At 36.0% G+C, this 27,249-nt stretch overlaps 1 protein-coding gene across 2 annotated transcripts in view; it reads left to right on the top strand.

The window, feature by feature from the left end:
- CNTLN (centlein) overlaps window positions 1–27,249 on the top strand; it is a 308,510-nt gene that overhangs the window by 62,193 nt on the left and 219,068 nt on the right. For both annotated transcript variants that reach the window (XM_047831088.1, XM_047831087.1), the window contains exon 3: window positions 14,786–14,870. In XM_047831088.1, the coding sequence (XP_047687044.1) occupies window positions 14,786–14,870 (85 nt within the window). The remainder of the gene's footprint in view (window positions 1–14,785; window positions 14,871–27,249) is intronic.

Raw genomic sequence — 27,249 nt, 5'->3', positions numbered from 1 at the left:
GTTTAACCTTGAGTGTATGTAACTTATTTGTCATTAGCTGGGTTGTTATATTCTTATACTCCTTCAGTTTTACTCTTGAAGAGTCATGTATGAGCCTGCTGAAATGAACTGAGATTAAAGTTGAGTGAGACTGAGTAGAATTGTAATGATAGCAATTAAGAACTACTACCACGGAGTTGGGAGACTTTTTAGCAAAGATCTCTGTTGCTCTAAGTGTTGTAATTAATAATTATTCATGCATTATAATCTTTGGTCATTTAAATAATGAATCTGTTTTCTTTAAAGATTAACTCATAGGTTCCCCAGTGTTCTCAGTTCATAGTACCTTTGTATATCAGTAATATTTTCATGGCACTTCAAATTAAAGAGAAATATCCAAGAGTTTCATTGGGATTAGTATTTATGCCCTAACATTGTAACGGCTATTAAAATACACATAGAAATTAAAAGGAAAAAGTTATATTTTAATTTTATTCTTTAACGTAATTATTTGCTGTAGGATATGAACTTTTGGGTACTGGACAATTTCTCCAACCTTATAATCAGATTGGACACTGCTACCCTTATTTCTTATTTCACATTGCTTTTTGCTCTCACCTTAATTTTTATCACAGCAGTGGTCAAAAGCTCAACTTCATAAAGATATGATGTCGTGAAAGAAATGTAGTGCAATCTAATATTGAAGCTCTGAACTTCTAGCAAGTATTCTGTATGGTGTCCAATAGACATGAAGTATTTCTCTGTTTCCCGTAGACATTTAAAATATCCCACAATGCCCTGTCTGTTTGTTACAACACCCCTGGGAACCTTGGTACACAATCTGGGTAATAGAATTAGCACATTCTCTTCTAATGTTTATTACTGCTTTATATGGAATTTTGGTATGGTTAGTGTCCTTATTATTTTATGTTGAGACAGAGAATCCTTTTTGATCATTTTTGACCAGCAAGGTTTCTTAAAAAAACCGTGTAATAGTGAAATAAAGGGATAATACATTTGACATTTTTCTTTTTTTTTTTTTAAAGTATGGTAAATTTTTTTTTTAACGTTTATTTACTTTTAAGACAGAGAGAGACAGAGCATGAACGGGGGAGGGTCAGAGAGAGAGAGGGAGACACAGAATCTGAAACAGGCTCCAGGCTCTGAGCTGTCTGCACAGGGCCTGACGCGGAGCTTGAACTCACGAGCTGTGAGATCATGACCTGAGCTGCAGTCCGACGCTTAAGCGACTGAGCCACCCAGGCGCCCCCATTTGACATTTTTCTTGATGGAAGTGTTTACTGCAGAGGTTTCATAGAAACATTATTGAATAAATTGGTTTTGTGACTATGTTTATAAATAATCTGTAATACAAAGAAATAATGAATGAATAAAATCCTAAAACATGATATTAAGTGGGAGAAAAATGCAGTACTTTATTACTCTACAAGGTGTATTGAATAAACAAAAGAAAAAGATGAATTTTATAATGGGAATAAATAAGGGAAAAGGACTCAAACTGAAAATAGTCAAAATTATCTGTGCTGTTACTGTTTTTGTCAGTATCAATTATTATATTGAAATGGATTTAAGATATTCCTGATTAATCCTTTAGGATATTTGCATACAGTTCTAAACTGTATTGTGACTCAAAATGATTTTTTTAAATAATATATTTTGGGGGCGCCTGTCTGGCTCAATCAGAAGAGTGTGTGACTTCATCTCAGGGTCGTGGGTTTGAGGCCCACGTTGGGTGTAGAGATTACTTAAATAAATTTTTCAAAATGATATATAAGAAAGTATATTCTGAACTATATGGAAAATATTTTTGTGTAATATTATGCTAAGGATATATTTGCAATTCCATGTGTCCTTAGTTTAATACATAATAAAACAATCATAGTGATAATAGCTTACATCTATCAAGTGTTTACTATGGTCCACATGGGGTTTTTAGTGGTTTTTAGTGTTTTCAACATATTGGCTAAATTCTTATAATAGTCCTATGAGATGGGTCTAATTATTATTCTTATTATACAGATGGAGGAAATGAACTACAGAGAGGTTAAATAATTTGCCCAGGCTCACAGAACTAATGAGTGGCAGTGTGTATGGTTCCAGAGCCCCTGTTTTTAACTACTACCCAGATGGAGAATTAATCTCTCACCTGAATGTTAACAAAGAAAGAAGAAAACAACTAACTGTGATCTAAATTTATTTTATGGTCCTACACTTATTAAAGTTATTTATTAGTAGATTAGATTAGAGAAAAGAAGCCAAGAATAACGCTTTAAAACTTTAAGAAATAAAATAAATATATTACTTACTGGCATTGTATTCCATTTATGTTATGATGACTTTAAGATTAAACTTGGAATATGTTTCATGATGAGTTCAAGGAATTGGATTTTAGCAAGAAGTTAATGGATGCTAGATCTGTTTGAGAAGTCATTCTAATGATTTGGGAGAGAGTATACCATGATTACACATAAGTTTGATCGATAGTATTGCTGGAAATGAAAGATATTTGGTATAGCTGGCCAGCAGTATGACATTCATTTTACTTCTTAATGAATACTATTGTTTCTTTTTTCAATATACTCCCATCTGCAAAAAAAATATTGTTCAATTATTTTATGTTTTTATTGTTTTAAATCTTCTTGAAAATTCCATATGTTTCTATGAGTTTTTAAGTTCTGGGTTTATATAGATTGTGGTATAGTTTGCATACCTGATAGTACTTAATAAATCCTTATATTTAATTCAGAATTACTATTTGAATGCCTGATATGTGCTTAATATTCTACTTATATTGTGAGAGGAGAGAGGGTCAGGGGAAGGAGAATACAACATGCTTCTCAGGAAGGTGGTTGTGGTAAAAATTGTAATCGTTAAGAGATGTCTTCCTTGATCCTCCCTCATTTAATAAACAAGCTCTCTTCCCTGCATTTATTCCATGTCAGCATATATTGTTTGTTGTGCGTATAGTATTTGTTAAATTAAAAGTTTACATTTTTCCATGATTAAAGTATTATTTCTTACCTGTAAGAATCTTTTTCAGATTTATATAAAATCAGAACTTCTGGAGATGTATTTAAGATTAAATTTTAAAATTAGGAGTTTAAAAACTAACAGTAAAAAGAGACTCAGCTCAGGCTGCTATAACAAAATACCATGAACTGGGTGGGTTACACGTCAGATATCTATTTCTCACAGTTCTGGAGGCAAGAAGCATGAGATCAGGGTGCCAGCATGGCCAGGTTCTGGTGAGAGCTGTTGCAGACTACCAACTACTTGTATCTTCACGTGGTGGCAAGAGAGTGCTCTGGTGTCTTGTTTGCCTTTTAAGGGCACCAAGTCCCTACCTCCCAATTCCTCTGGATCCCCTTACTCCAAACACCAGCACCTTGGGGATTAGATTTCAACATAGGAATTTGGGAGGGGTGAGGCATGAACATAGATGGTTGGGAATACAGACTTCGATGTTACAACGACCAGAGTTGAAATGACAAATATTGCTGAGTCTTTCTTATTGAAACGCTCTCTCTAGGTCTCAGTTACCACATCTGTTAAAAGGATTTTAAGAAGAGTTTGTTGAAGGATTAGAGAAGCATTTAGTTAAAAGCTTGTCCGGTAATCGGTACCCAAAAGTGGCATTGATCCTTAAACAGTTCTTCTCAAGTAGTCAAAAATTTGATAAGGGGACATGTGAGGAATGTCATATTTAATTTTAATCAATGAGTTACAGAGCAAAGACTTAATTGTAAGAATATTTCCTTCACTGAGTTGTGGATCCAGTTGTTTAAAGAGATTTGTGAGCTATAATTCACCTATGAACTCTGTGAGATTGTTACTTGTCAAGGTTTACGATGAGATTGAGGTATCTACATTTTGAAACAGCTTTATAGGCAATGCTGACATTCTAGAAGAATCTAAGCTAGAAAGGTGAATATCGTTACATCTTTGTGGATGGAAAAATACGAAATCCAGTATTTAACAGTTTTAAAGATGTTAGGGAAAAATTTGTATGTCTTTCGCTGGAACTTAATATTGAACTGTAGTTATTTTTTTTTTAATTTTTATTTTTTTTTTTAACGTTTATTTATTTTTGGGACAGAGAGAGACAGAGCATGAACGGGGGAGGGGCAGAGAGAGAGGGACACACAGAATCGGAAACAGGCTCCAGGCTCTGAGCCATCAGCCCAGAGCCTGACGCGGGGCTCGAACTCACAGACCGCGAGATCGTGACCTGGCTGAAGTCGGACGCTTAACCGACTGCGCCACCCAGGCGCCCTGAACTGTAGTTATTTTTAATGATTTAGTGGTTATGATAGCCATGGAGACAGGGCTACATGGTTTAAAATCTTGGCTCTATCACGTGGTTTATTGTGTGATTTGAGGCAAAATACTCACTTTTATATGCCTTAGTTTTCTCTTCTGTAAAATGAAAATAAGAATAGAATTGTTTTGAGTTAATGCACATATATTAGTTATAATAATGCTTTGCACATTGTATGTATATCATCATCATCATCATCACCACCATCTCATGTTATATTTTACATTCCTTTTCAGTTTGTTTTTATAGTCTCTCAAGACTATAAAGTCAGTTAGTGTTTTGTAAATAATAGGCTTCCAAGAGTAACTTGTAGCCTTTTTGATGTTTTTATTGTTCTTTAACATTAAAGGTTATTGCAGTTTGCTTATCCTTAAATGTGTTTTGTACTTGAATTTGAATACTCAAATTCAGAAATATATCTGTCCCAAATTGGAGATGTTCAGAGTTTACCAATTATAATATTTTTTACTTCTTCATATACAACATTTTCAAATGACATCTCTATAGACATTGCTTTATTTTCCCATTTTTCTTTTTTACTTCTAAACACTTAATCTTTGTATAAATCTTAGAGACATGTTTTGCTTTCTTTTTAACATTTATTTTTACTATTTGATGGGCTCCTCAATACTTTTTTCCTTTACTCAGTCTCCCATTTTCACTGTTTTCTCTCTCTCTCTCTCTCTCTCTCTCTCTCCCTCTCTCTCTCTCTCTCTCTCTCATCCATAAATGAGAACTCAGTCCTGGAAAATGGGAACCATAAAAGGAATAAAAAAGGCAAGATGATATTTAGTATTTTTTGCATGTTTATTTAGAATATGCATACTATATTCTTGAAATAAATGTGTTTAAAGATTTAGCCTCATAGAGGATGAGAGATTATCTCATATTTATGTTTACACTTGAAGTTTAGATGCTTAATAAGCAGGCTGTTATTATAAGCTTATATTATATACTCTCACCACTGGGAACACCTCCCTCCTGCTCCATTCCACTTTTAAACACATGGGTTGCACAGCTGCTGTATGGTTGTACACTGTCCCATGTGTATTAAGCAAGCACAGCCTGCAAAAGGGTTGCATTTTGGAGCATGGAAGTAGCATGGCTGGTTGGAGACCCCAGAAGTGTAGCTGCCAGAATTCTTCCATCTGGCAGCAGTGCTGCTAGGCAGCTCCACACAGGGCATAAATATATTTTGCTGAGTACTTTTCCTGGTGCAACAGCCATGAATGCCTGGGCTGAGATGGATGAATGGGAAGATGGTCAAAGCTACTCATAGAAAGGTATTTAATTGGAACCACTGTACTGCTTAAGGTGAAAGAATGAACAATAAGTATGAAAAAACACATTGTCAAATAGTCTTTTAACCTTTATGAAGACCTTTTACATTAAAGAATTATGAAATAATTCTATGAAATAAATACTGAAGCATAGTTCCTTTAAAAATTTAGCTTTTATAATTTAACATAGACATATCATTTTTATGGCAAAATAATTGCAATAGTCTTTATTTGATGTAAGTTTATTTCTGGTTTCATTAAAAATTCCCAGAACATTGAACATAAGTCAACATTCCATGGAGAAGGAAGTATTATGCAGCTTGCATGTGTGCATATCTGCATATCGGAGCACAAAATATTGACATGATAATTGCAGTCAAGCCTGAGTGAACAGTGGCCTGTGGGAATTCAGCTGGTGTTGTACCAACTGGATGGCTGCTCAGGACACAGTTTGAAATGCAAGGTGCAAGTTAGCACTTTATTCAGCACAGGCAGGCATCATTTAAAAATCCTTGGGGGCAGCCCTGGTGATGTGCAGATGTTAAAACAGTCTGTTCTGAAGTGCTGATATTTTTGAACACTGTAAAAGACTTCTAGATTCTGGGTGAAAAATATTTGCACAATTATTAAAGACATATAACGCACAATCTTTTCCAACTCCTTTCTGGATGTTTTAGGTAATAGGGAGTGTATATGCAGAAGTAACTGGACAGGTAGTTAAAAGAAGAAACAGGAAAATCAATAACCAAATAAGGTCATTTAATTTATAACTATAAAACAGAAAGGGTTTTGAGTCTCAACTTTGTGTTAGAAATGATGTTGAATGAATAAGGATATCTGAAACAAATATGTTATTTAGTAATATATTAAATCTAAGCTGTTATGTTCTAGTAAATTATTGATTTCTTCTTTATTTATAGAGTTCACCAGTACCCCATAATTTACAAATTCAGATTAAGATGCTGTAGCCTAATTCTATTCTTTATTCTACTTTGGAAATACCTGATGGAACAAGAAAAAGATCAATCATTTTTTATGTGTCAGGCTGAATCTTCCATCACAAATTTTGGCTTTCATATATAGTTTAAATATATTTTTATATTGAAGTATAAAATATAATAATTTGAAATTCTAGATTGTATACTAAAAATTAAGCTCTGATCTTAAAGAGAAATAGATATTTTAAGTATACTTGACCTTTAAAATATTTTATACCAAAGGTTTGGGGATCTGTTGATTTAGTAATGTATTTTTATTTAAGTATATTAGAGTTTTTTTCAATAGCTATTTTTATTGTGGAGTAAACATATTTGAAAAAATATTTGTGTTAAGTTTTTTTTAAAGTTTTCTCATTATATTGCTCATAGATACCATTTTAGTAGTTTATTATGCATATTCAAAGTAGAAAAATAGTTATGAAACAGTTCATGAATAAAAGGTTAGATAGTATGATAATGGTATGATTCTCATTTCCCTAAACTTCCATTTTTATCAGTCTTCCTGTTTTAGAATCTTAATGTTTATCAGAAAGTGAGAAAGCATTTAAATGGAAAGTCATTAATAAGTATAAAATCTACATTTTAATAGATTTTGTGCTCAAATGAAAGAAAATGTTCTTCCAACTAGGTTTATTTTGTGCATTATTGTTATCTATCTGTTAATTAAGAATAATCAATGTCAGTAAGCTTTGCTTTTTTATTTTCTTTGTTTTCTAAATCAGACCAATATCATTGCCTCACTTATAGCTAAATGTTTCTTTTAGGCTGTAATATTTCATTTTTGACATCTCATTAAAAATGGGCTCAAGCCCAGAAAATATGATCCTGTCATATTGTATAATACATGGCATGGTCTATAACACAATAAAGTTTTGTTTCCTAATGATTTAGAATAATTTCTCAGATTTTTGAGTTTAGAAAAATGGCAAAAAGTTACTGTGGTAGTTCATGTGGCTAAGTACCAGCAATGTTAAATGTTTAAATGGGTAGTACCCTTGGGAAAAGTGATTGGAGCTTTAAACTTGTACACATTTGACAGCGTCTCTTCACTTCATTTTTCATCCTAAAGAAGTCTGCAAATATTCTTAGCTCACATCATTATTGCACATCAGTGGTTCTAATTAGCTAAACAGGAGTTTGTCTCAGTCATTGATCATCATCAACTTCTTGACAGTATCCCTTTTTTTTTAGGAACCTTTTTTTAAATGTCTTATAAATACAGAGAATATATATTAATTGAATTGACCAGATACATTGGTGGTGTTTTAAATTTGAAACAACTTTTTTACCTTGTATTATTTTAAGTAAAAAATAATTGTATTCGTATTGTAGCGCTGTTTTCTCTTGGGAGCATTTTCCTGTTATGAAAATACCATGTGCCACCAGGAGGAGCTGCTGGACAAATCTCTATATAGATTGTGAATTGTGATTTTTTTTTTCAATTTCAAAACTATAATAGTCACTTTTGAAGGTTTTTGGTTTAAAATACATCAGTGAAGTATATTTTTGAAGTTTATATTTGACATGAAGTTTATAGATCATTTATGACCTATATTTTCAGTATTATATTACTCAGCTTAGTTATTGTTATTTTAGTGACTCTCAAATTTTAGTGTGTGTCAACATCACTTGAGGCTTTGTGTCTTAGTTCGGGTTGTTATAACAGAATATCTTAGTTCAGGTGGCTAAAAAGCCAAACATTAATTTCTTATATTTCTGGAGGTTAGGAAGTCCAATATCAAGGTGACTGCTGATTCCATTCCTTGTGAGAAATCTCTTGCAGACAGCTACCTTCTTGCTATATTTTCACATGATGGGGAGGGAGATCATCTTCATGTAGATCCCTAACCCCATTCATGAGGACTCCATCCTTATGACTTCCCAAAGGCCCCACCTACCAAAACTAGCGCATTGGGGATTAGGGCTTCAACATGAATATGAAACATTCAGTCCAGAGCACCTTGTTACGGTTAAACACTGATTCCTGGGCCCTACCCTAGAGTTTCTGCACTTAGAAAGGGTGGAAGATAGTACATTTCTAGCAAGTTCTTGGATGATGCTAATCCCACTTCTCTGGTGACTCACAGTATGAGAACCACTTGGTTAGACTGTGTGTAAGTTTATGTACATACCTATGTATATAGTAGGAGATAATCACTCTGGTACCAAGCTGCAGTAATGCTTTTGTTTGAGTTTTGTGGCACATGTTTTATCCCTGCCTCATAAAAAGGACACCAGAACGTATTTGGACACTGGTAGGGATTTTAGGCTTACTACAAAAGAGTGAATTAGAAAGACTCTATCCCTGTAAACTAAACTAATTCCTGGGAATTTAATATTAGACTCATAACATATTCAAAAAGTAACTTACAGGGGGAGTTTCTGACTGGAATTAATATCTTGGCTGTTATATCCTGGGTCTTTGTCCTTGAGTAAACTCAATCAAACCCTTCCCTTTGAGATTTGAAGCCATCTTCCCCCTGATGCATATACCTTGAATTGATGTAGTACTGTTTTGCAGTACTCGTGATTTTATAATATTCAACACTCAAATGATAATTTGAGATTATATATTTGTGACAAATGATAGGCAAAGGGTGTATATATTTTTTTCTTTTTTTTTCTTTAAGCTTTTAATTCCAGTATAGTTAGCATATTGTTATATTAGTTTCAGGTGTACAATATAGTGATAAAGGTCATATATTTTTAATATATAAAATAGTTTTATAAATCAAAACCAATAAAATATAAAATGACAGTTATGTTGACTGGCACTGGAAAATTAGGAAAAAAACATTTCAATTGGTGAAAATATGTTGAAATTCATTATTAATAAAAAAAATAAATACAAAGAGAGCCCAGTTGAAGACAGTGGACTGTGATTATGCATTAGATGTGCTATCAATACTTGGTAATAGAAAATAAAATGATAAAACAGAATAAAATACAAACAGTAAAAATAATACATATGTTTGTAAAATTTTAAGTGTGATTTATTCCAATTCTCTACCTAGTGTGTGCCTATATTCAGAGGGCTGAACCTGGCTAGAGAAAAATTCTGAGCCATGACGACTGGTCATATGTGAATTTATGACTACTGACCTTCATGGTCTTAGTACTGACTAGTAGATATCCTATTTTTTCCTGGCTCACTTACCATCCCAGTCTCCTAGAAGACTATTTGATGCTTAACTCTCTTGTCAACTTATAACACTTTGTTTTTCCTTTTCACTTTCAGATAACTGTTATGAATTTGTCAGATTAATGTTAAGTGGAGCACAGGGCGCTGGATGGTGAGCCATGGTTCAACAACAGACCATAAGAAAAACTGAAATAGAGAAGTTTATTGCTCACATGTCCTAGAGGAAGTACCCGGCATGCCTCGAGGGGCCACATGGGGAAGTCAAGGCACAGTACGGAGACAGAGAGGACCTAGGGCACATGCCTTTATGAGGGTTTGTGTGTGGAGTACTTTGGGGTTTCCAGGCTCAGGTGGGATTGGTCAAACCAAAAGAGCTAGGTTTTGGTGAGCTCTATGAGGGGATCTTATGTAAGGGACACATAAGAGAATGGCATTGGGAGGCAGGGGAGATTGTTGATCACAATGGCTGTTAGGGAAGTCATATCAAGAACTTTAATTTACTTGTGACTCTGTGAGCTGCTATCTAGGGCACTTGCATGAACTAGCTTCAGGCTGCTTGGCCAAACCAAATGGATGCCAAGGCATGGAGTAGCTTTAGCTAAACTCTTGACAACCTCCTTGCTTCCTACACCACTGAATAAATAGAAGCTTTTAGAAGAGAGCTTTTACTCTTTCCCATAACCACATCTTCTACCAACATACCTGAATCTATTTTCTCTTTTTCTCTTTTTATTTCTTTGGAAGAACTGTTTATACTGTCACTTAAGTTCAAAAAAAAAAACTGTGCACACTGAAGCCTTAAGGATGCAAGGATGTCACTCTGTAGTTCTCTCTTCTCTCTCTTGCGTCATCTGTATCGCTCACTATCCTGGGTCATTCCTGTCCACGTACTCACATGCAATTTTATCTTCTGTCTTTTGAAAAAAATCTCTTTTGATCTCACATTTCTTTTGAAATACTGTTCCATTTCTCTGCTGCTTTTTACAGCAAAAATCATCTGAAAAGTAGTTTTTACTATCTCTATTTTTTTCTTTCTCTCTTGAACTGACTCCAATTAGGCTTGTATGTCCACCATTCTCCTAAAACAGCTCTTGTCAAAATCACCAGTGACTACAATACTGCTAAATCCCAGCAATCCAGTTTTTAGTCTTTGTCTTCTTTAGCATGTTTACAGCATTTGCCAAGGTTGGTTCCTTCTAGAAATAACTTGTTCACTTAGCTTTCTCTCTTGATTCTCCTTTTGCATGACTGTGTATCCTTTGTAGTATCATTGGCAGTTTTCCTCGCCTTACTAACCTATAAATGTGGAGTGCCTCAGGACCGAATTCTCAGATTTTTCTATCCAAAATTACTTCTTAGGCTTTTAAATATATTTGGATGATGCCTAAAGTTTTATCTTCAGCCTTGACCATTTGACTGATTCTAGACTTGTTTACCAACCGCATATTGGATTTTGATTAAACATCTCACATTTGACATGTCCAAATCCCAAATACTTAAAAAAAAAATTTTTTTTTTAGTGTTTGTTTATTCTTGAGAGAGAGAGAGAGAGAGTGTGAGTGGGGGAGGAGCAGAGAGAGAGGGAGACAGAATCTGAAGCAAGCTCCAGGCTCTGAGCTGTCAACACAGAGTCCGATGTGGGGCTTGGACTCATGGACCTTGAAATCATGACCTGAGCCTAAGTCAGAGGCTTAACTGACTAAGCCACCCAGGTGCCCCTGTCCAAATCCAAAATTCTAATGTCCCTTAACTCTCCTCATCAGGATCTGAGATCATGTCTACTTGATCCTTCCAGTTATTCAGACAAAAGCCTTGGAAACATTCTTGACTTCTCTCTTCCCTTAAATCTCATACCTATTGGATCAAGAAATCCTGTTAGCCCTACCTTCAAAATATCAAGAATTTTATTACTTTCTCAGTAACACCACCATTACCTATCTTGTCGAGTTCATCTTTAGTTCTCACCTGGGTATTTTATCTGCCCCCTAATTATTCTCCCTGCTTCTACTTTTGATTGCTAGAGTCTGACCTCAGCCCAGGACCCACTGTGATACTTGTAAAATATTAATTCTTATTGTATTATTTCCCTACTCAAAACTATCCTCTCTGTTCCAATTTTATTGGGAGTCAGATCTAAAGTTCATAGGGCTTAAAAGGCGATATACTGCTTTATTCCCAGTGACTATTCTGTCCTCAGCCACCATTCTCCCCTTGTATGGACGTTACTATTTTGCTGTTCTTTGGCTACACCAATTGTGCTCTTGCCTCAGTATCTTTGCTCTTGCTACTTTTCCCAAAGCCTGGAAAACTCTTCCCTGAAATCTCTATGACTCTTAATTCCTTCCTTTAAGTTTCTGGTCACATATCTTTAAGGACAGTCATTTTTATAAAATAGCAACAGCCTTCTTTTTGCTTCCCAGTTCTCTAAGACGAGGCATCCCTTTCTGCATTACCCTAGTGTATTGTTCTTATACATATAGCTTATACATATAGCTATACATATAGCTAGTTGGCATACTGTATATTCACTTATATATCATTTATTTTCAGCATCTATGAGCTAGAATGTTAATTCCATCAAGACGGCACTTGGTTTATTTTGTTTGCTGCCGTTCTCTATTCCCTAGAATGAAGTCGAGCATATAATAAATGCTCAATAAACACTCATTAAGTGAATGATGGATTAATGTGTAAATGTGTGTTTGTTTGTTTTTTAGGTATTTATTCTGGTAGGTATTCTTTAAATCTGAGGATTCTATTTAATTCTAAAACATTCTCAGAAATTATCTCCTAAAAATACCGCTTTATCTTTCATCCCATTTTTTTTTTGCTTCTGGAACTCTTTAGGCATATGCTGGGAGTTTCAAGTGAGACCTACATGTCTTAACTGTGTTTTTATATTTTTCATCTCATTTCTGTATGCAGTGTTCTGGATGAATTTCTCATTGTTATTATCCATTTCACTTACTCTCTTTTTACATCTAGTTTTGAGCTAAGCCCATTGAATTGTGTTTTGATTTAGTGGTTGTAATTTTTATTTGCAAGGTTTTCAATCTATTTTTTAAGATCTATTTATTGTTTTTGTTTTTAATTGTAGTCATTCTTTTAGGTCATAAATCCTTACTTACTTTAAAGTCTTTATTTTTATTTATTTTTGAGAGACAGAGACAGCGTGAGTAGAGAAGGGGCAGAGTGAGGGGGAGAGAGAGAATCCCAAGCAGGCTCTGTGCTACTGAGCCTGACGTGGGCTTGAACTCACGGAACTGTGAGATCATGACCTGAGCTGAAACCAGGAGTCGGACACTTAAATGACTGAGCCACCCACGCACACCTTAAAGTCTTTTTCAGTGTGTTGTGTTATTTTAATTTTGTCTAGAGTGATTGATTCTTTGAATGATTCAGTCAGTGTTTGCATGTGTTGTATGTGAATTTAGAGTGTGTGTTTTCTTCTTGTGTTTTGTTGGATTTTTTGTGATAAACCTTGAGTAGGAGGGTTGATGTTACTGTTCTCTTATTCCTTTCTCCACTACCCTGCCTTGCCTAATGCCTTTTTTTCTCTAAAAATTTTGTGTTTGCCACTAAATTGTCACCCTCATCCCATCCTGAAATAGGTTTTATATTTGTAGTGTGAGGCTCTTAGCCAATAATGACACAGAGGATTTGTTAAATTTAGTACCTCGGCTATGGAGTGTTTTGGCTCAGTGCCTGATTGGGATTTTATCTATAAACCTTTGCCTTTCTAAACTTTCATATAAGCCTTAGTTCCAGGCAAGGGTGGGGAAAGACTTTTTCCAGATTCCTTTCAGAAGTTCGGGGCGCCACCCTAGTCTCTGGATTCAAACAATGAGCTTAGTTAGCTATGCTTCCCTATATTGGGCAGGGCACTTTCATTAGCAGTTACCCTCAGGAGCTGAGCTCTTTTTCACCTTAGCCCACATCTGGATCTGGACAGTACACAGCACCTTCACCCTTGTTTGTAGCATTGTATTTCTGTTTAGTTTGCAATCCTTAGAGACGTGGCTGTGTTTCCTTAATTTTTTCTTTTATGTTTTTCTATTAATAGTATCAACTTAGAGGACAGAGAATTGCCTCAAAGTGTGAACTTATTATGCTAGGTTATTGGAAGTCTAATTTAAAATTTTTAAAGTGTACTAGTGTATCATCTGAATTTATCTCTTAAACCAGTGTTGTGCTTTTCTGATTGGTGTCTCTTCCTTCTGATATTCCTTTGTACCTTCTAGGGCCCTTCACTTCATTTCACTGTTTCCCAGTTGAGGGTTCTTTTCTTCTAACTTTCCTGTATACTTTGTCACTCCTGAGTGATTTAAGTATAGATTTCTATTTATTTTACTTATTTTTAAAGTGTTTTAAAATATAAATAAATGTCCGGTAAATTTTTATCCCGTTTTAAGTTGTTAAAACGTTATTAAAAGTTACTAGTAAGTCTCTAGTTCTCTTTTGAGTCTTTTACTTAAAAAAATGATATTTTATTCTTAATTTAATTGTGTGTATAAAGTGCTTATGTTAAGAACATACTGACTTTGGGTGCCTGGGTGTCTCAATTGGTTAAGCTCTGATTTCGGCTCAGGTCATGATCTCGCGGTTTGTGAGTTTAAACCCTGCATGAGGCTCTCTGTGGTCAGTGCAGAGCCTGCTTGGAATTCTCCCCGCCCCGTCCCTCCCCCACTTGCATTCTCTCTCTCTCAAAAATAAATAAACATTAAAAAATAAAGAACATATTGACTTATTTTAAATTAATGATAGAGTGGTTGTGATCAAGATTAAATGTGTTGCGTTTTTTTTTTTTTAATCATGGATCTAAATCTGGAAACTAAACTGTTCTTTTGGTATGAAGTTGTCTTAGTTGTCAGCAGTTTGTAAGTTGTTGTCACTTGCCATATGGTTTCTGATTAATTCTGAAAGGGCTGTCAACCCCAGATAATTTAATTTTCTATATTTTAAAGTGATACTCATTTTCAGGATGTGAAAATTTAAAGGGTTAGCTACCAATTATAACTAATAAACTCTCCCTTATTTTTCTTTGTAGAGAAAAACAGAAATCTGAAGCTAAAGACAGAAAAGTTTTAGAAATTCTGCAAGTGAAGGATGCTAAAATACAAGAATTGGAACAGGTTGGTGTAACAGAAAATACTAAGAATATTTTTTCAGGTAGTAGATATTTGCAATTACTTTTAATTAAAAAAAATATTCATTAAGAACATTGGAGTAATCACCTCAAACCATCACTATTTTGAAACTACTATGGCCAGATATTCTTCACTATTGTAATTTGCTTATAGCCTGTTGTTGTCCGAATTAATGGGCTATGTCATTTATTCATTAAAATTCTTAAGATAGTGTTATGGTTTTATAGTAGTAACTAGCAATTATTCATTGTTCTATTGAATTTTGCCTCTTATTATTACCAGTTATCATTGTATTATTAGCAGTATCATTGAAACTTGTAAGTTTTCAGATGGTTTCATTCATAGAAAGGATCAACAAATAACAGGAATGATTCCATTTGATCTTTTGAAAACTGTCGTTTCTTATGTCTTATCTATAATCAGTTAACTATACAATTACATATATAATAAAATTATATGTAATTATATAATCAGGATATTATCACTGCAAAAATCCATGTTATCAGTGCTTCCCAGAACCATTTTCAAAGTATACACATCTCAAAAATGAAGGAGAAAGAAATTTATTGTAAGAATGGCCTCTATTGTGATAAAATACTTAAATTCATTTTGTACCCAATTGTTCCTTGTGGGCTAAATTGCCCATAATTCTTCTAGGGTAAATGGAGGCTCTTTTTGGAAACTATGATCTTTGAGTTTTGACTCTATTTTCCTTCCTAGCCAATTAAAGTTTTATGAGAACTTTGATCTAAGTTTGGTTATTGTTATAAAGTTGTTTTATCAAAAAACTTAAAGTGGAAGTTAACTTAGATAAAAGATCCAATTATTTTTATGTTCTCTACATCCATAGAATATCTTTCTAAAATGGAACAATGCATTCTTTTATGACATATAAGCTTGAAGTTTATACATTCTCCAATGTTGTGTTTTCCTCATAGGAAATATCATAATTGATACCATAATGGTAAAATTTTAGAAATAATATTTTAGTCTGTTTGCTCTGGAGGGGAAAATGTTGTGTTTTCTACCTGAATGTCAAAAAACATTAAAATGGATTCTAAGATGGATAAATACTGTTATATGCCTAGGCTAAGCTGCCTAATAGATATAACCATATGACTTAGAAGTGCCAAGTGTCATTTGTACTCACACTAGATTGAGAAAAACTAGCCATATTGGCCACCCCGAGATTCTGGAGGTTAGGAAGATAAAGAACCAGACTGAGCAATCTATTCTTCAGTTACAGCTCTATTCTATGGAAGAGAATGCATTTTGCCACTCTTTGATATTCTTGGGTTTTAAGTTTGCAGTGAGTGCTTTAGGGAATGCTCAGGTTACCAGATCTAGATAGCTATAGCATACCATTTTTTAAAAATGTTGACTTTTAAAAATGATAGTATATTTCCCCTTTGCTAAATTCTTTTTGTGCTTCCTCTTTCTTGAGGGATATACTATTTAACTATTTACGTTTTTGAGCAGAATCACTTAGCTTGGGGATAAAATATTAAATTTCCATAAGAGAAATTATTTGTTTTTAGGCTTCCTAATTTTTTTAGAGGCCCTAATTTGCCAAAATCATGTATATTTTTGTTCAGTAATGGTTACAACTTTCTACAAAGTATAATATGTTAAATGTATATACTATTCTGTGATGGTACTTTGGAAAATTCGAAGTTACAGTTCTTGCCTTTTTTTAATTTTTATTTTTTTAATTTTTATTTTTTTTCAAAGTTTTTTTTTCAATATATGAAGTTTATTGTCGAATTGGTTTCCATACAACACCTAGCGCTTATCCCAAAATGTGCCCTCCTCAATAGCCATCACCCACCCTCCCCTCCGTCCCACCCCCCATCAACCCTCAGTTTGTTCTCAGTTTTTAAGAGTCTCTTATGCTTTGGCTCTCTTCCACTCTAACCTCTTTTTTTTTTTCTTCCCCTCCCCCATGGGTTTCTGTTAAGTCTCTCAGGATCCACATAAGAGTGAAACCATATGGTATCTGTCTTTCTCTGTATGGCTTATTTCACTTAGCATCACACTCTCCAGTTCCATCCACGTTGCTACAAAGGGCCAGATTTCATTCTTTCTCATTGCCACGTAGTACTCCATTGTGTATATAAACCACAATTTCTTTATCCATTCATCAGTTGATGGACAATTAGGCTCTTTCCATAATTTGGCTATTGTTGAGAGTGCTGCTATAAACATTGGGGTACAAGTGCCCCTATGCATCAGTACTCCTGTATCCCTTGGGTAAATTCCTAGCAGTGCTATTGCTGGGTCATAGGGTAGGTCTATTTTTAATTTTTTGAGGAACCTCCACACTGTTTTCCAGAGTGGTTGCACCAGTTTGCATTCCCACCAACAGTGCAAGAGGGTTCCCGTTTCTCCACATCCTCGCCAGCATCTATAGTCTCCTGATTTGTTCATTTTTGCCACTCTGACTGGCGTGAGGTGATACCTGAGTGTGGTTTTGATTTGTATTTCCCTGATGAGGAGCGATGTTGAGCATCTTTTCATGTGCCTGTTGGCCATCCGGATGTCTTCTTTAGAGAAGTGTCTATTCATATTTTCTGCCCATTTCTTCACTGGATTATTTGTTTTTTGGGTGTGGAGTTTGGTGAGCTCTTTATAGATTTTGGATACTAGCCCTTTGTCCGATATGTCATTTGCAAATATCTTTTCCCATTCCATTGGTTGCCTTTTAGTTTTGTTGGTTGTTTCCTTTGCTGTGCAGAAGCTTTTTATCTTCATAAGGTCCCAGTAGTTCATTTTTGCTTTTAATTCCCTTGCCTTTGGGGATGTGTCAAGTAAGAAATTGCTACGGCTGAGGTCAGAGAGCTCTTTTCCTGCTTTCTCCTGTAGGGTTTTGATGGTTTCCTGTCTCACATTCAGGTCCTTCATCCATTTTGAGTTTATTTTTGTGAATGGTATGAGAAAGTGGTCTAGTTTCAACCTTCTGCATGTTGCTGTCCAGTTCTCCCAGTACTATTTGTTAAAGAGACTGTCTTTTTTCCATTGGATGTTCTTTCCTGCTTTGTCAAAGATGAGTTGGCCATACGTTTGTGGGTCTAGTTCTGGGGTTTCTGTTCTATTCCATTGGTCTACGTGTTTGTTTTTGTGCCAATACCATGCTGTCTTAATGATTACAGCTTTGTAGTAGAGGCTAAAGTCTGGGATTGTGATGCCTCCTGCTTTGGTCTTCTTCAAAATTACTTTGGCTATTCGGGGCCTTTTGTGGTTCCATATGAATTTTAGAATTGCTTGTTCTAGTTTCGAGAAGAATGCTGGTGCAATTTTGATTGGGATTCCATTGAATGTGTAGATAGCTTTGGGTAGTATTGACATTTTGACAGTATTTATTCTTCCAATCCATGAGCTTGGAATGTTTTTCCATTTCTTTATATCTTCTTCAATTTCCTTCATAAGCTTTCTATAGTTTTCAGCATACATATCTTTTACATCTTTGGTTAGATTTATCCCTAGGTATTTTATACTTCTTGGGGCAGTTGTGAATGGGATCGGTTTCTTTATTTGTCTTTCTGTTGCTTCATTATTAGTGTATAAGAATGCAATTGATTTCTGTACATTGATTTTGTATCCTGCAACTTTGCTAAATTCATGTATCAGTTCTAGCAGACTTCTGGTGGAGTCTATCGGATTTTCCATGTATAATATCATGTCATCTGCAAAAAGTGAAAGCTTAACTTCATCTATGCCAATTTTAATGCCTTTGATTTCCTTTTGTTGTCTGATTGCTGATGCTAGAACTTCCAACAGTATGTTAAACAACAGCGGTGAGAGTGGACATCTCTGTCGTGTTCCTGATCTCAGGGAAAAAGCTCTCAGTTTTTCCCCATTGAGGATGATGTTAGCTGTGGGCTTTTCATAAATGGCTTTTATGATGTTTAAGTATGTTCTTTCTTTCTCGAGGGTTTTTATTAAGAAAGGTTGCTGAATTTTGTCAAAGGCCTTTTCTGCATCGGTTGACAGGATCATATCGTTCTTATCTTTTCTTTTATTAATGTGATGTATCACATTGATTGATTTGCGAATGTTGAACCAGCTCTGCAGCCCAGGAATGAATCCCACTTGATCATGGTGAATAATTCTTTTTATATGCTGTTGAATTCGATTTGCTAGTATCTTATTGAGAATTTTTGCATCCATATTCATCAGGGATATTGGCCTGTAGTTCTCTTTTTTTACTGGGTCTCTGTCTGGTTTAGGAATCAAAGTAATACTGGCTTCATAGAATGAGTCTGGAAGTTTTCCTTCCCTTTCTATTTCTTGGAATAGCTTGAGAAGGATAGGTATTATCTCTGCTTTAAATGTCTGGTAGAACTCCCCTGGGAAGCCATCTGGTCCTGGACTCTTATTTGATGGGAGATTTTTGATGACTGATTCAATTTCTTCGCTGGTTATGGGTCTGTTCAAGCTTCCTATTTCCTCCTGATTGAGTTTTGGAAGAGTGTGGGTGTTTAGGATTTGTCCATTTCTTCCAGGTTGTCCAGTTTGTTGGCATATAATTTTTCATAGTATTCCCTGATAATTGCTTGTATCTCTGAGGGATTGGTTGTAATAATTCCATTTTCATTCATGATTTTATCTATTTGGGTCATCTCCCTTTTCTTTTTGAGAAGCCTGGCTAGAAGTTTATCAGTTTTGTTTATTTTTTCAAAAAACCAACTCTTGGTTTCGTTGATCTGCTCTATAGTTTTTTTAGATTCTATATTGTTTATTTCTGCTCTGATCTTTATTATTTCTCTTCTTCTGCTGGATTTAGACTGTCTTTGCTGTTCTGCTTCTATTTCCTTTAGGTGTGCTGTTAGATTTTTTTATTGGGATTTTTCTTGTTTCTTGAGATAGGCCTGGATTGCAATGTATTTTCCTCTCAGGACTGCCTTCGCTGCATCCCAAAGCGTTTGGATTGTTGTATTTTCATTTTCGTTTCTTTCCATATATTTTTTAATTTCTTCTCTAATTGCCTGGTTGACCCATTCATTCTTTAGTAGGGTGTTCTTTAACCTCCATGCTTTTGGAGGTTTTCCAGACTTTTTCCTGTGGTTGATTTCAAGTTTCATAGCATTGTGATCTGAAAGTATGCATGGTATGATTTCAATTCTTGTATACTTATGAAGGGCTGTTTTGTGACCCAGTATGTGATCTATGGTGGAGAATGTTCCATGTGCACTCTAGAAGAAAGTATATTCTGTTGCTTTGGGATGCAGAGTTCTAAATGTATCTGTCAAGTCCATCTGATCCAATGTATCATTCAGGGCCCTTGTTTCTTTATTGAAAGTGTGTCTCTTTATTGACCGTGTGTATAGATGATCTATCCATTTCTGTAAGTGGAGTGTTAAAGTCCCCTGCAATTACCTCATTCTTATCAATAAGGTTGCTTATGTGTGTGAGTAATTTTTGGGGCTCCTGTATTTGGCGCATAGACATTTATAATTGTTAGCTCTTCCTGATGGATAGACCCTGTAACTATTATATAATGTCCTTCTTCATCTCTTGTTACAGCCTTTAATTTAAAGTCTAGTTTGTCTGATATAAGTATGGCTACTCCAGCTTTCTTTTGACTTCCAGTGGCATGATAAATAGGTCTCCATCCCCTCACTCTCAATCTGAAGGTGTCTTCAGGTCTGAAATGAGTCTCTTGTAGACAGCAAATAGATGGGTCTTGTTTTTTTATCCATTCTGATACCCTATGTCTTTCGGTTGGCGCATTTAGTCCATTTACATTCAGTGTTATTATAGAAAGATATGGGTTTAGAGTCATTGTGATGTCCGTAGGTTTCATGCTTGTAGTGATGTCCTGGTACTTTGTCTCACAGGATCCCCCTTAGGATCTCTTGTAGGGCTGGTTTAGTGGTGATGAATTCCTTCAGTTTTTGTTTGTTTGGGAAGACCTTTATCTCTCCTTCTATTCTAAATGACAGACTTGCTGGATAAAGGATTCTTGGCTGCATATTTTTTCTGTTCATCACATGGAAGATCTCCTGCCATTCCTTTCTGGCCTGCCAAGTTTCAGTAGAGAGATCAGTCACGAGTCTTATAGGTCTCCCTTTATATGTTAGAGCACGTTTATCTCTAGCTGCTTTCAAAATTTTCTCTTTATCCTTGTATGTTGCCAGTTTCACTATGATATGTCATGCAGAAGATCGATTCAAGTTCCGTCTGAATGGAGTTCTCTGTGCCTCTTGTTTCAATGCCTTTTTCCTTCCCCAGATCCGGGAAGTTCTCAGCTATTATTTCTTCAAGTACACCTTCAGCACCTTTCCCTCTCTCTTCCTCCTCTGGAATACCAATTATGTGTATATTATTTCTCTTAGTGCATGACTTAGTTCTCTAATTTTCCCCTCATACTCCTGGATTTTTTTTATTTCTTTTTTCTCAGCTTCTTTTTCCATAATTTTATCTTCTAGTTCACCTATTCTCTCCTCTGCCTCTTCAATCCGAGCCGTAGTTGTCTCCATTTTATTTTGCAGTTCATTGATAGCATTTTTTAGCTCCTCCTGGCTGTTCCTTAGTCCCTTGATCTCTGTAGCAAGAGATTCTCTGCTTTCCTTTATACTGTTTTCAAGCCCAGCGATTAATTTTATGACTATTATTCTAAATTAGTGAATTAGTGCTAATTCACAGAATTAGTGAATTCACTATTTATTTTAGAGAGAGAGAGACACACAATGTGATTGGGGTAGGGGCAGAGAGAGAGGGAGACATAGAATCTGAAGCAGGCTCCAGGCTTCGAGCTGTCAGCACAGAGCAAGACGCAGGGCTCGAACTCACAAACCTTGACATCATGACCTGAACCAAAGTTGAATGGTTAACCAACTAATCCATGCAGACACCCCTTTCCAGATTTTTTTCTTAAGGTTCTTTTCTTGTTTCATAGCATTGTCGTCAGAAAAGATGCATGGTATGACTTCGATTCTTTGAATTTGTTGAGACTTGATTTGTGGCCTAATATGTGATCTGTTCTGGAGAACGTCCCATGTGCATTTGAAAATGGTGTGTATTGTGTTGTTTTAGGCTGGAATGTTTTGAATGTATGTTAGATCCATCTGGTTGATTTTCTGTTTGGATGATCTATCCATTGATGTAAGTGGGGTGCTAAAGTCCCCTATTATTATTGTATTACTATTGATTATTTCCTTTATGTTTGTTGTTATTAGCAGCTTTATGTGTTTGGCTGATTCCATGTTGTGTGCATAAATATTTACAAATGTTATATATTCTTGTTGGGTTGTGTCCTTTATGATTATATAGTGTTCTTGTTTGTCTCTTACTACATTCTTTGTTTTAAAGTCTATTTTGTTCAATATAAGTATTGCTACCCAACTTTCTTTTAAATTCCATTTACATGATACGTGTTTTTCCATGTCTTTACTTTCAATCTACATGTGTCTTCAGTTCTGTAATGAGTCTCCTATCGGCAGCCTATGGGTGGGTCTTGCTTTTTATCCAGTCTGTCATCCTATGTCTTTTGATTAGAGTGTTTAGTTAATTTACATTCAAAGTAATTATTGATAGGTATGTACTTATTGCTATTTTGTTACTTGCTTTATGGTTGTTTTGTAGTTCTTTTCTATTCTTCTCTTGCTCTTTTCTCTCACAATTTGCTGGCTTTCTTTGGTGATATACTTGGATTCCTTTCTCTGCATTTTTTTTCATATCTGTTATGGTGTTTGATTTGTGGTTACCCTTAGGTTATATACCTAATACCATTAGGTATATAACATTTTGTGCATATAGCAGTTTATATTATATTGATAATATATCAATATAATGTGATATGAGGTTTGAATGTGATATTATGTTTGAATTCATTTGTTTCTTTTCTCTCCTGCCAAATTTTAGGTACATTGTATCATACTTCACATCCTTTTATTTTGTGAATCCCTTGACTGAATTTTACAGATGTACTCATTTTTATTGCTTTTGTGCATCCTACTTTTCTTACTCCTAGCTATGGCCTTTCCTTACCATTTAGAGTCCCCTTTAACATTTCTTACAGGCTGGTTTCGTGGTGATGAATTCTTTTAACATTTTTTGTCTGGGAAGCTCTTGGTCTCTCCTTCTGTTCTGAATGATAGATTTCTAGATAGAATATTTATGGCTGCAGGTTTTTTTCTTTCAGCACTTTGAATATATCATGCCACTCCCTTCTGACCTGAAAAGTTTCTGCTAAAATCAGCTGATAGCCTTATGGGGTTTCCCTTGTATTAACTGTTTTCACTTGCTGCTTTTAAAATTCTCTGTCATTACTTTTTGCCATTTTTATTATTACATGTCATTGTGTGGACCTCGTTGAGTTGATTTTGTTGGGGGCTCTCTGTGCCTCATGGGTCTGGATCTCTGTTTCCTTCCCCAGATTTGGGCAGCTTTGAGCTGTTATTTCTTCAAATAAAAATTCTGTCCCCTTTTTTCTCTCTTCTTCTAGGATCCCTATAATAGGAGTGTTATTACACTTGATGGAGTTGCTGAGTTCCCTCAGCATTGTATTATTATTTTTTGCTCTCTCTACTGTTCAGCTTCATTACTATCCATTACTCTTTCCTCCAGACCTCTGATTTGTTCATCTTCTTCCTCTAGTCTCCTGTTTATACCATCTAGTGTATTTTTAATTTTAGTTATTGAGTTCTTCTTCTCTGTTTGGTTCTTTTTTATGTTGTTTGTCTCTTTCTTAAGGGTCTCACTGAGGTCCTCCACTCCCACTCTTTTTTCAAGTCCATTGAGTATCTTTATGATCATTGCTTTAAATTCTCTATCAGGCATATCACTCTTCTCCATTTCATTTAGGTTTCTTGCTGTGATTTTGTCCTTTTCTTTTATCTGGGACATATTCCTCTGTCTCCTCATTTTGTCTATCTCTCTGTGTCTGTTTGTATGTATTAAGAAAGTCAGCTACATTTCTTGCTCTTGAAGTAGTGGCCTTATAAAGAAGTCTCGTAGTGCCCTGCAGTGCATTGTCCCCTGGTCACAAGAACCTGGCTCTTCAAAGGAGTCTCTTATGTGTGGTGCTTGTGTCCTACTGTTGTGGCTGAGCCTCTTTTGCCTTTCAGTCCAGTTGTCTGCCATGGTTCTCTTTGCCTGTTGTTGGCAGTATTTGGTCCCTGTGTTGTTGTTGAGCCAGTCTTGGGGCCACCTTGGGCTTGAGTTGAGTCAGACTAGGCATTTGCCAGAGATGTAGTAGCACTGAACTCAGATTGCTTTCCCTATATTGTTCCCTGAGAAGCTTTCACTGCTGAGGACCTGCAGTCAAACCAGATTATCTTCTCCCAATCCACTGCTGGGGCTCCAGCCCCTGGTGTGTGTGGTTCTTCCCCTCTCCTTGGAACAGTAGTAACTTTGGAGTGGTACTGGCTCCTATTCAGTCCACTGACACATTGCTAGGCTTGTAGTACTGCTTTTGATAGGCTCCTGCTAAGGATGTATTGGAAGGGACAGGTCTGCAGGAGAACAAGGGGGCAGGGAGCACAGTGTTAGCAAGGTTTATACAGGTCTGCTGTGCAAGGGGACCTGGAGCTGCTTTAGAAAATGGCTGTAGGATTAGAGGGGTTGAGTCCTTAGGAGAATGTGGGGGCAGGGCACACAGAGTGCCAGCAAGGTCCAAACCTGTCCATTGGAGGAGGGGACCCACAGCTGCCCAGAATGCCTGCCAAGGTTGGAGGGTGTAGATCCACAAAAGCATGGTTGGGGGGTCAGTAGGAAGGGAGATGTGTGCTGTTAGCAATCTAGGTGGAGAGTTTTGGGGCAACACTGATTCCAGCAGGTTTCTGTATCTCTAGGCTGGTGGAGAGAGAAATGGCACCAGCTAACTCCTTTGTTCCTGGAGAAGTCTCCCAAAGATCTCTGCCCCTCCAGCACAGCCTCTGAGATTAGTAAAGAAATCTTTTCCCAAATACCCCAGACATTTTTCAAATGCTGCTTCTGGGCTGTATCTCTGCAGGCCTCTTTGTTGTGCTGTCTCTAAGGTGGGGAATCAGTTTCCTCTTGCCCTCTTGGCTCTCCTAGAGCCAAGCCTGATGGTTTTTAAAGTTCCAGGTGTTAAGCCCCACTGATTGTAAGAACTCATGAAATTATGCCCCTCTGTTTTTTGAAGCCAAATGTTATAGGGATTGTCTTCCCCGTGTAGGTTCCCTGCACCTGGTATGAGGTTCTGTTTGTTTGGTCTCTCCAATACTGCAGAGTCTGTCCTTCCCACTTACAGCCCTCTTGGTCCTTTTAGCTCCCAACCACATCTCTGCCCTTCCTACCTTCTTAAATGTAACCTCTTCTCTGAATTTAGCTGTGGAAAGTCTGTTCTGCCAATCTTCAGGTTATTTTCTGGGTTATTTACATTGATATGGATGTTATCTAATTGTATTTGTGGGACAAGGTGAGCATAGGATTCTCCTATATTACCATATTCCCTGGAAGTGAGTTTTGACTCAATCTATATACATTTTTACCTTTTTTTTAAGTTTATTTATTTATCTTTGAGCAAGATGGGGGCGGGGGAGAAAGAGTCCATGCACCCATGCACGGGAGAGAGACAGAGAGAGAGAGAGAGAGAGAGAGAGAGAGAATCCCAAGCAGGCTCTGCTGTCAGCATGGAGCCTGACATGGGGCTCAATATTGCAAACTGTGAGATTATGACCCAAGCCAAAATCAAGAGTCAGACACTTAATCAACTGAGCCACCCAGGTACCCACATCTTTACTTTTTTCAAGGTAGGTTTATCCCATCTGCATTTCTTGATATAACATACTTATTTGGTCTTTGTTCTATGACTAAACTTATGCTTTCTGTTTTTAATGTTTTCTTAGCTTTTTACATTTGCTGTATTTTTCATTTGTGTATGTTTGTGGGTATGTGTGTGCATGCATTTTTGTGTTGATAGTTTGGGAGGTTTAGAGTCTATATCAGTTCTTTTCATGACTAAGTTTATTACTTTATATTTAATGATATACTTCTTAATTCTAACATATTCTGAAAAATCTAATACATATCAACTGCACACTGTAAGATAAGATAAGAAAATTTGTATATTTTTATTTATTCACGTGTTTTTTCCCCTGAATTTTAAAGTGAACTTGCAGAGAGTAAAAGACCTGTATGTTGAAAACTATAGAAAGTTTATGAAGGAAATCGAAGAAGATACAAAGAAATGGAAAAACATTCCAAGCTCATGGATTAGAAGAATAAATATTGTTAAAATGTCAATACTACCCAAAGCTATCTACACATTCAATGGAATCCCAATCAAAATTGCACCAGCATTCTTCTCAAAGCTATAACAAGCAATCCTAAAATTTGTATGGAACCACAAAAGACCCCAAATAGCCAAAGTAATTTTGAAGAAGAAGACCAAAGCGGGAGGTATCACAATCCCAGACTTTAGCCTCTACTACAAAGCTGTAATCATCAAGACAGTATGATTACAGACACAAAAGCAGACACATAGACCAATGGCATAGAATAGAGACCCCAGAATTGGACCCACAAAAGTATGGCCAACTAGTCTTTGACAAAGCAGGAAAGAATATCCAATGAAAAAAGATAGTCTCTTTAACAAATAGTGCTGGGAGAACTGGACAGCAACATACAGAAGAATGAAACTAGACCACTTTCTTACACCATTCACAAAAGTAAACTCAAAATGGATGAAGGACCTGAATGTGAGACAGGAAACCATCAAAACCCTAGAGGAGAAAGCAGGAAAAAGCCTCTCTGACCTCAGCTGCAGCAATTTCTTACTTAACACATCCCCAAAGGCAAGAAAATTAAAAAGCAAAAATGAACTATTGGGACCTCATCAAGATAAAAAACTTCGAGACTGCAAAGGAGGCAATCAGCAAAACTAAAAGGCAACCGATGGAATGGGAAAAGATATTTGCAAATGACATATCGGACAAAGGGCTAGTATCCAAAATCTATAAAGAACTCACCAAACTTCACACCTGAAAAACAAATAATCCAGTGAAGAAATGGGCAGAAGACATGAATAGACACTTCTCTAAAGAAGACATCCAGATGGCCAGCAGACACATGAAAAGATGTTCAACGTCACTCCTCATCAGGGAAATACAAATCAAAACCACACTGAGATACCACCTTGTGCCAGGAAGAGTGGCTGAAATGAACAAATCAGGAGACTATAGATGCTGGCGAGGATGTGGAGAAACAGGAACCCTCTTGCACTCTTGGTGGGAATGCAAACTGGTGCAGCCACACTGGAAAACAGTGTGGAGGTTCCTCAAACAATTAAAAAATAGATCTACCCTATGACGCAGCCATAGCACTGCTAGGAATTTACCCAAGGGATACAGGAGTGCTGATGCATAGGGGCACTTGTACCCCAATGTTTATAGCAGCA

This window comes from Prionailurus viverrinus, chromosome D4 (genome assembly GCF_022837055.1).
Source record: "Prionailurus viverrinus isolate Anna chromosome D4, UM_Priviv_1.0, whole genome shotgun sequence".
NCBI lineage: Eukaryota > Metazoa > Chordata > Mammalia > Carnivora > Felidae > Prionailurus > Prionailurus viverrinus.
This window is presented reverse-complemented; position numbering and strand designations above follow the sequence as displayed.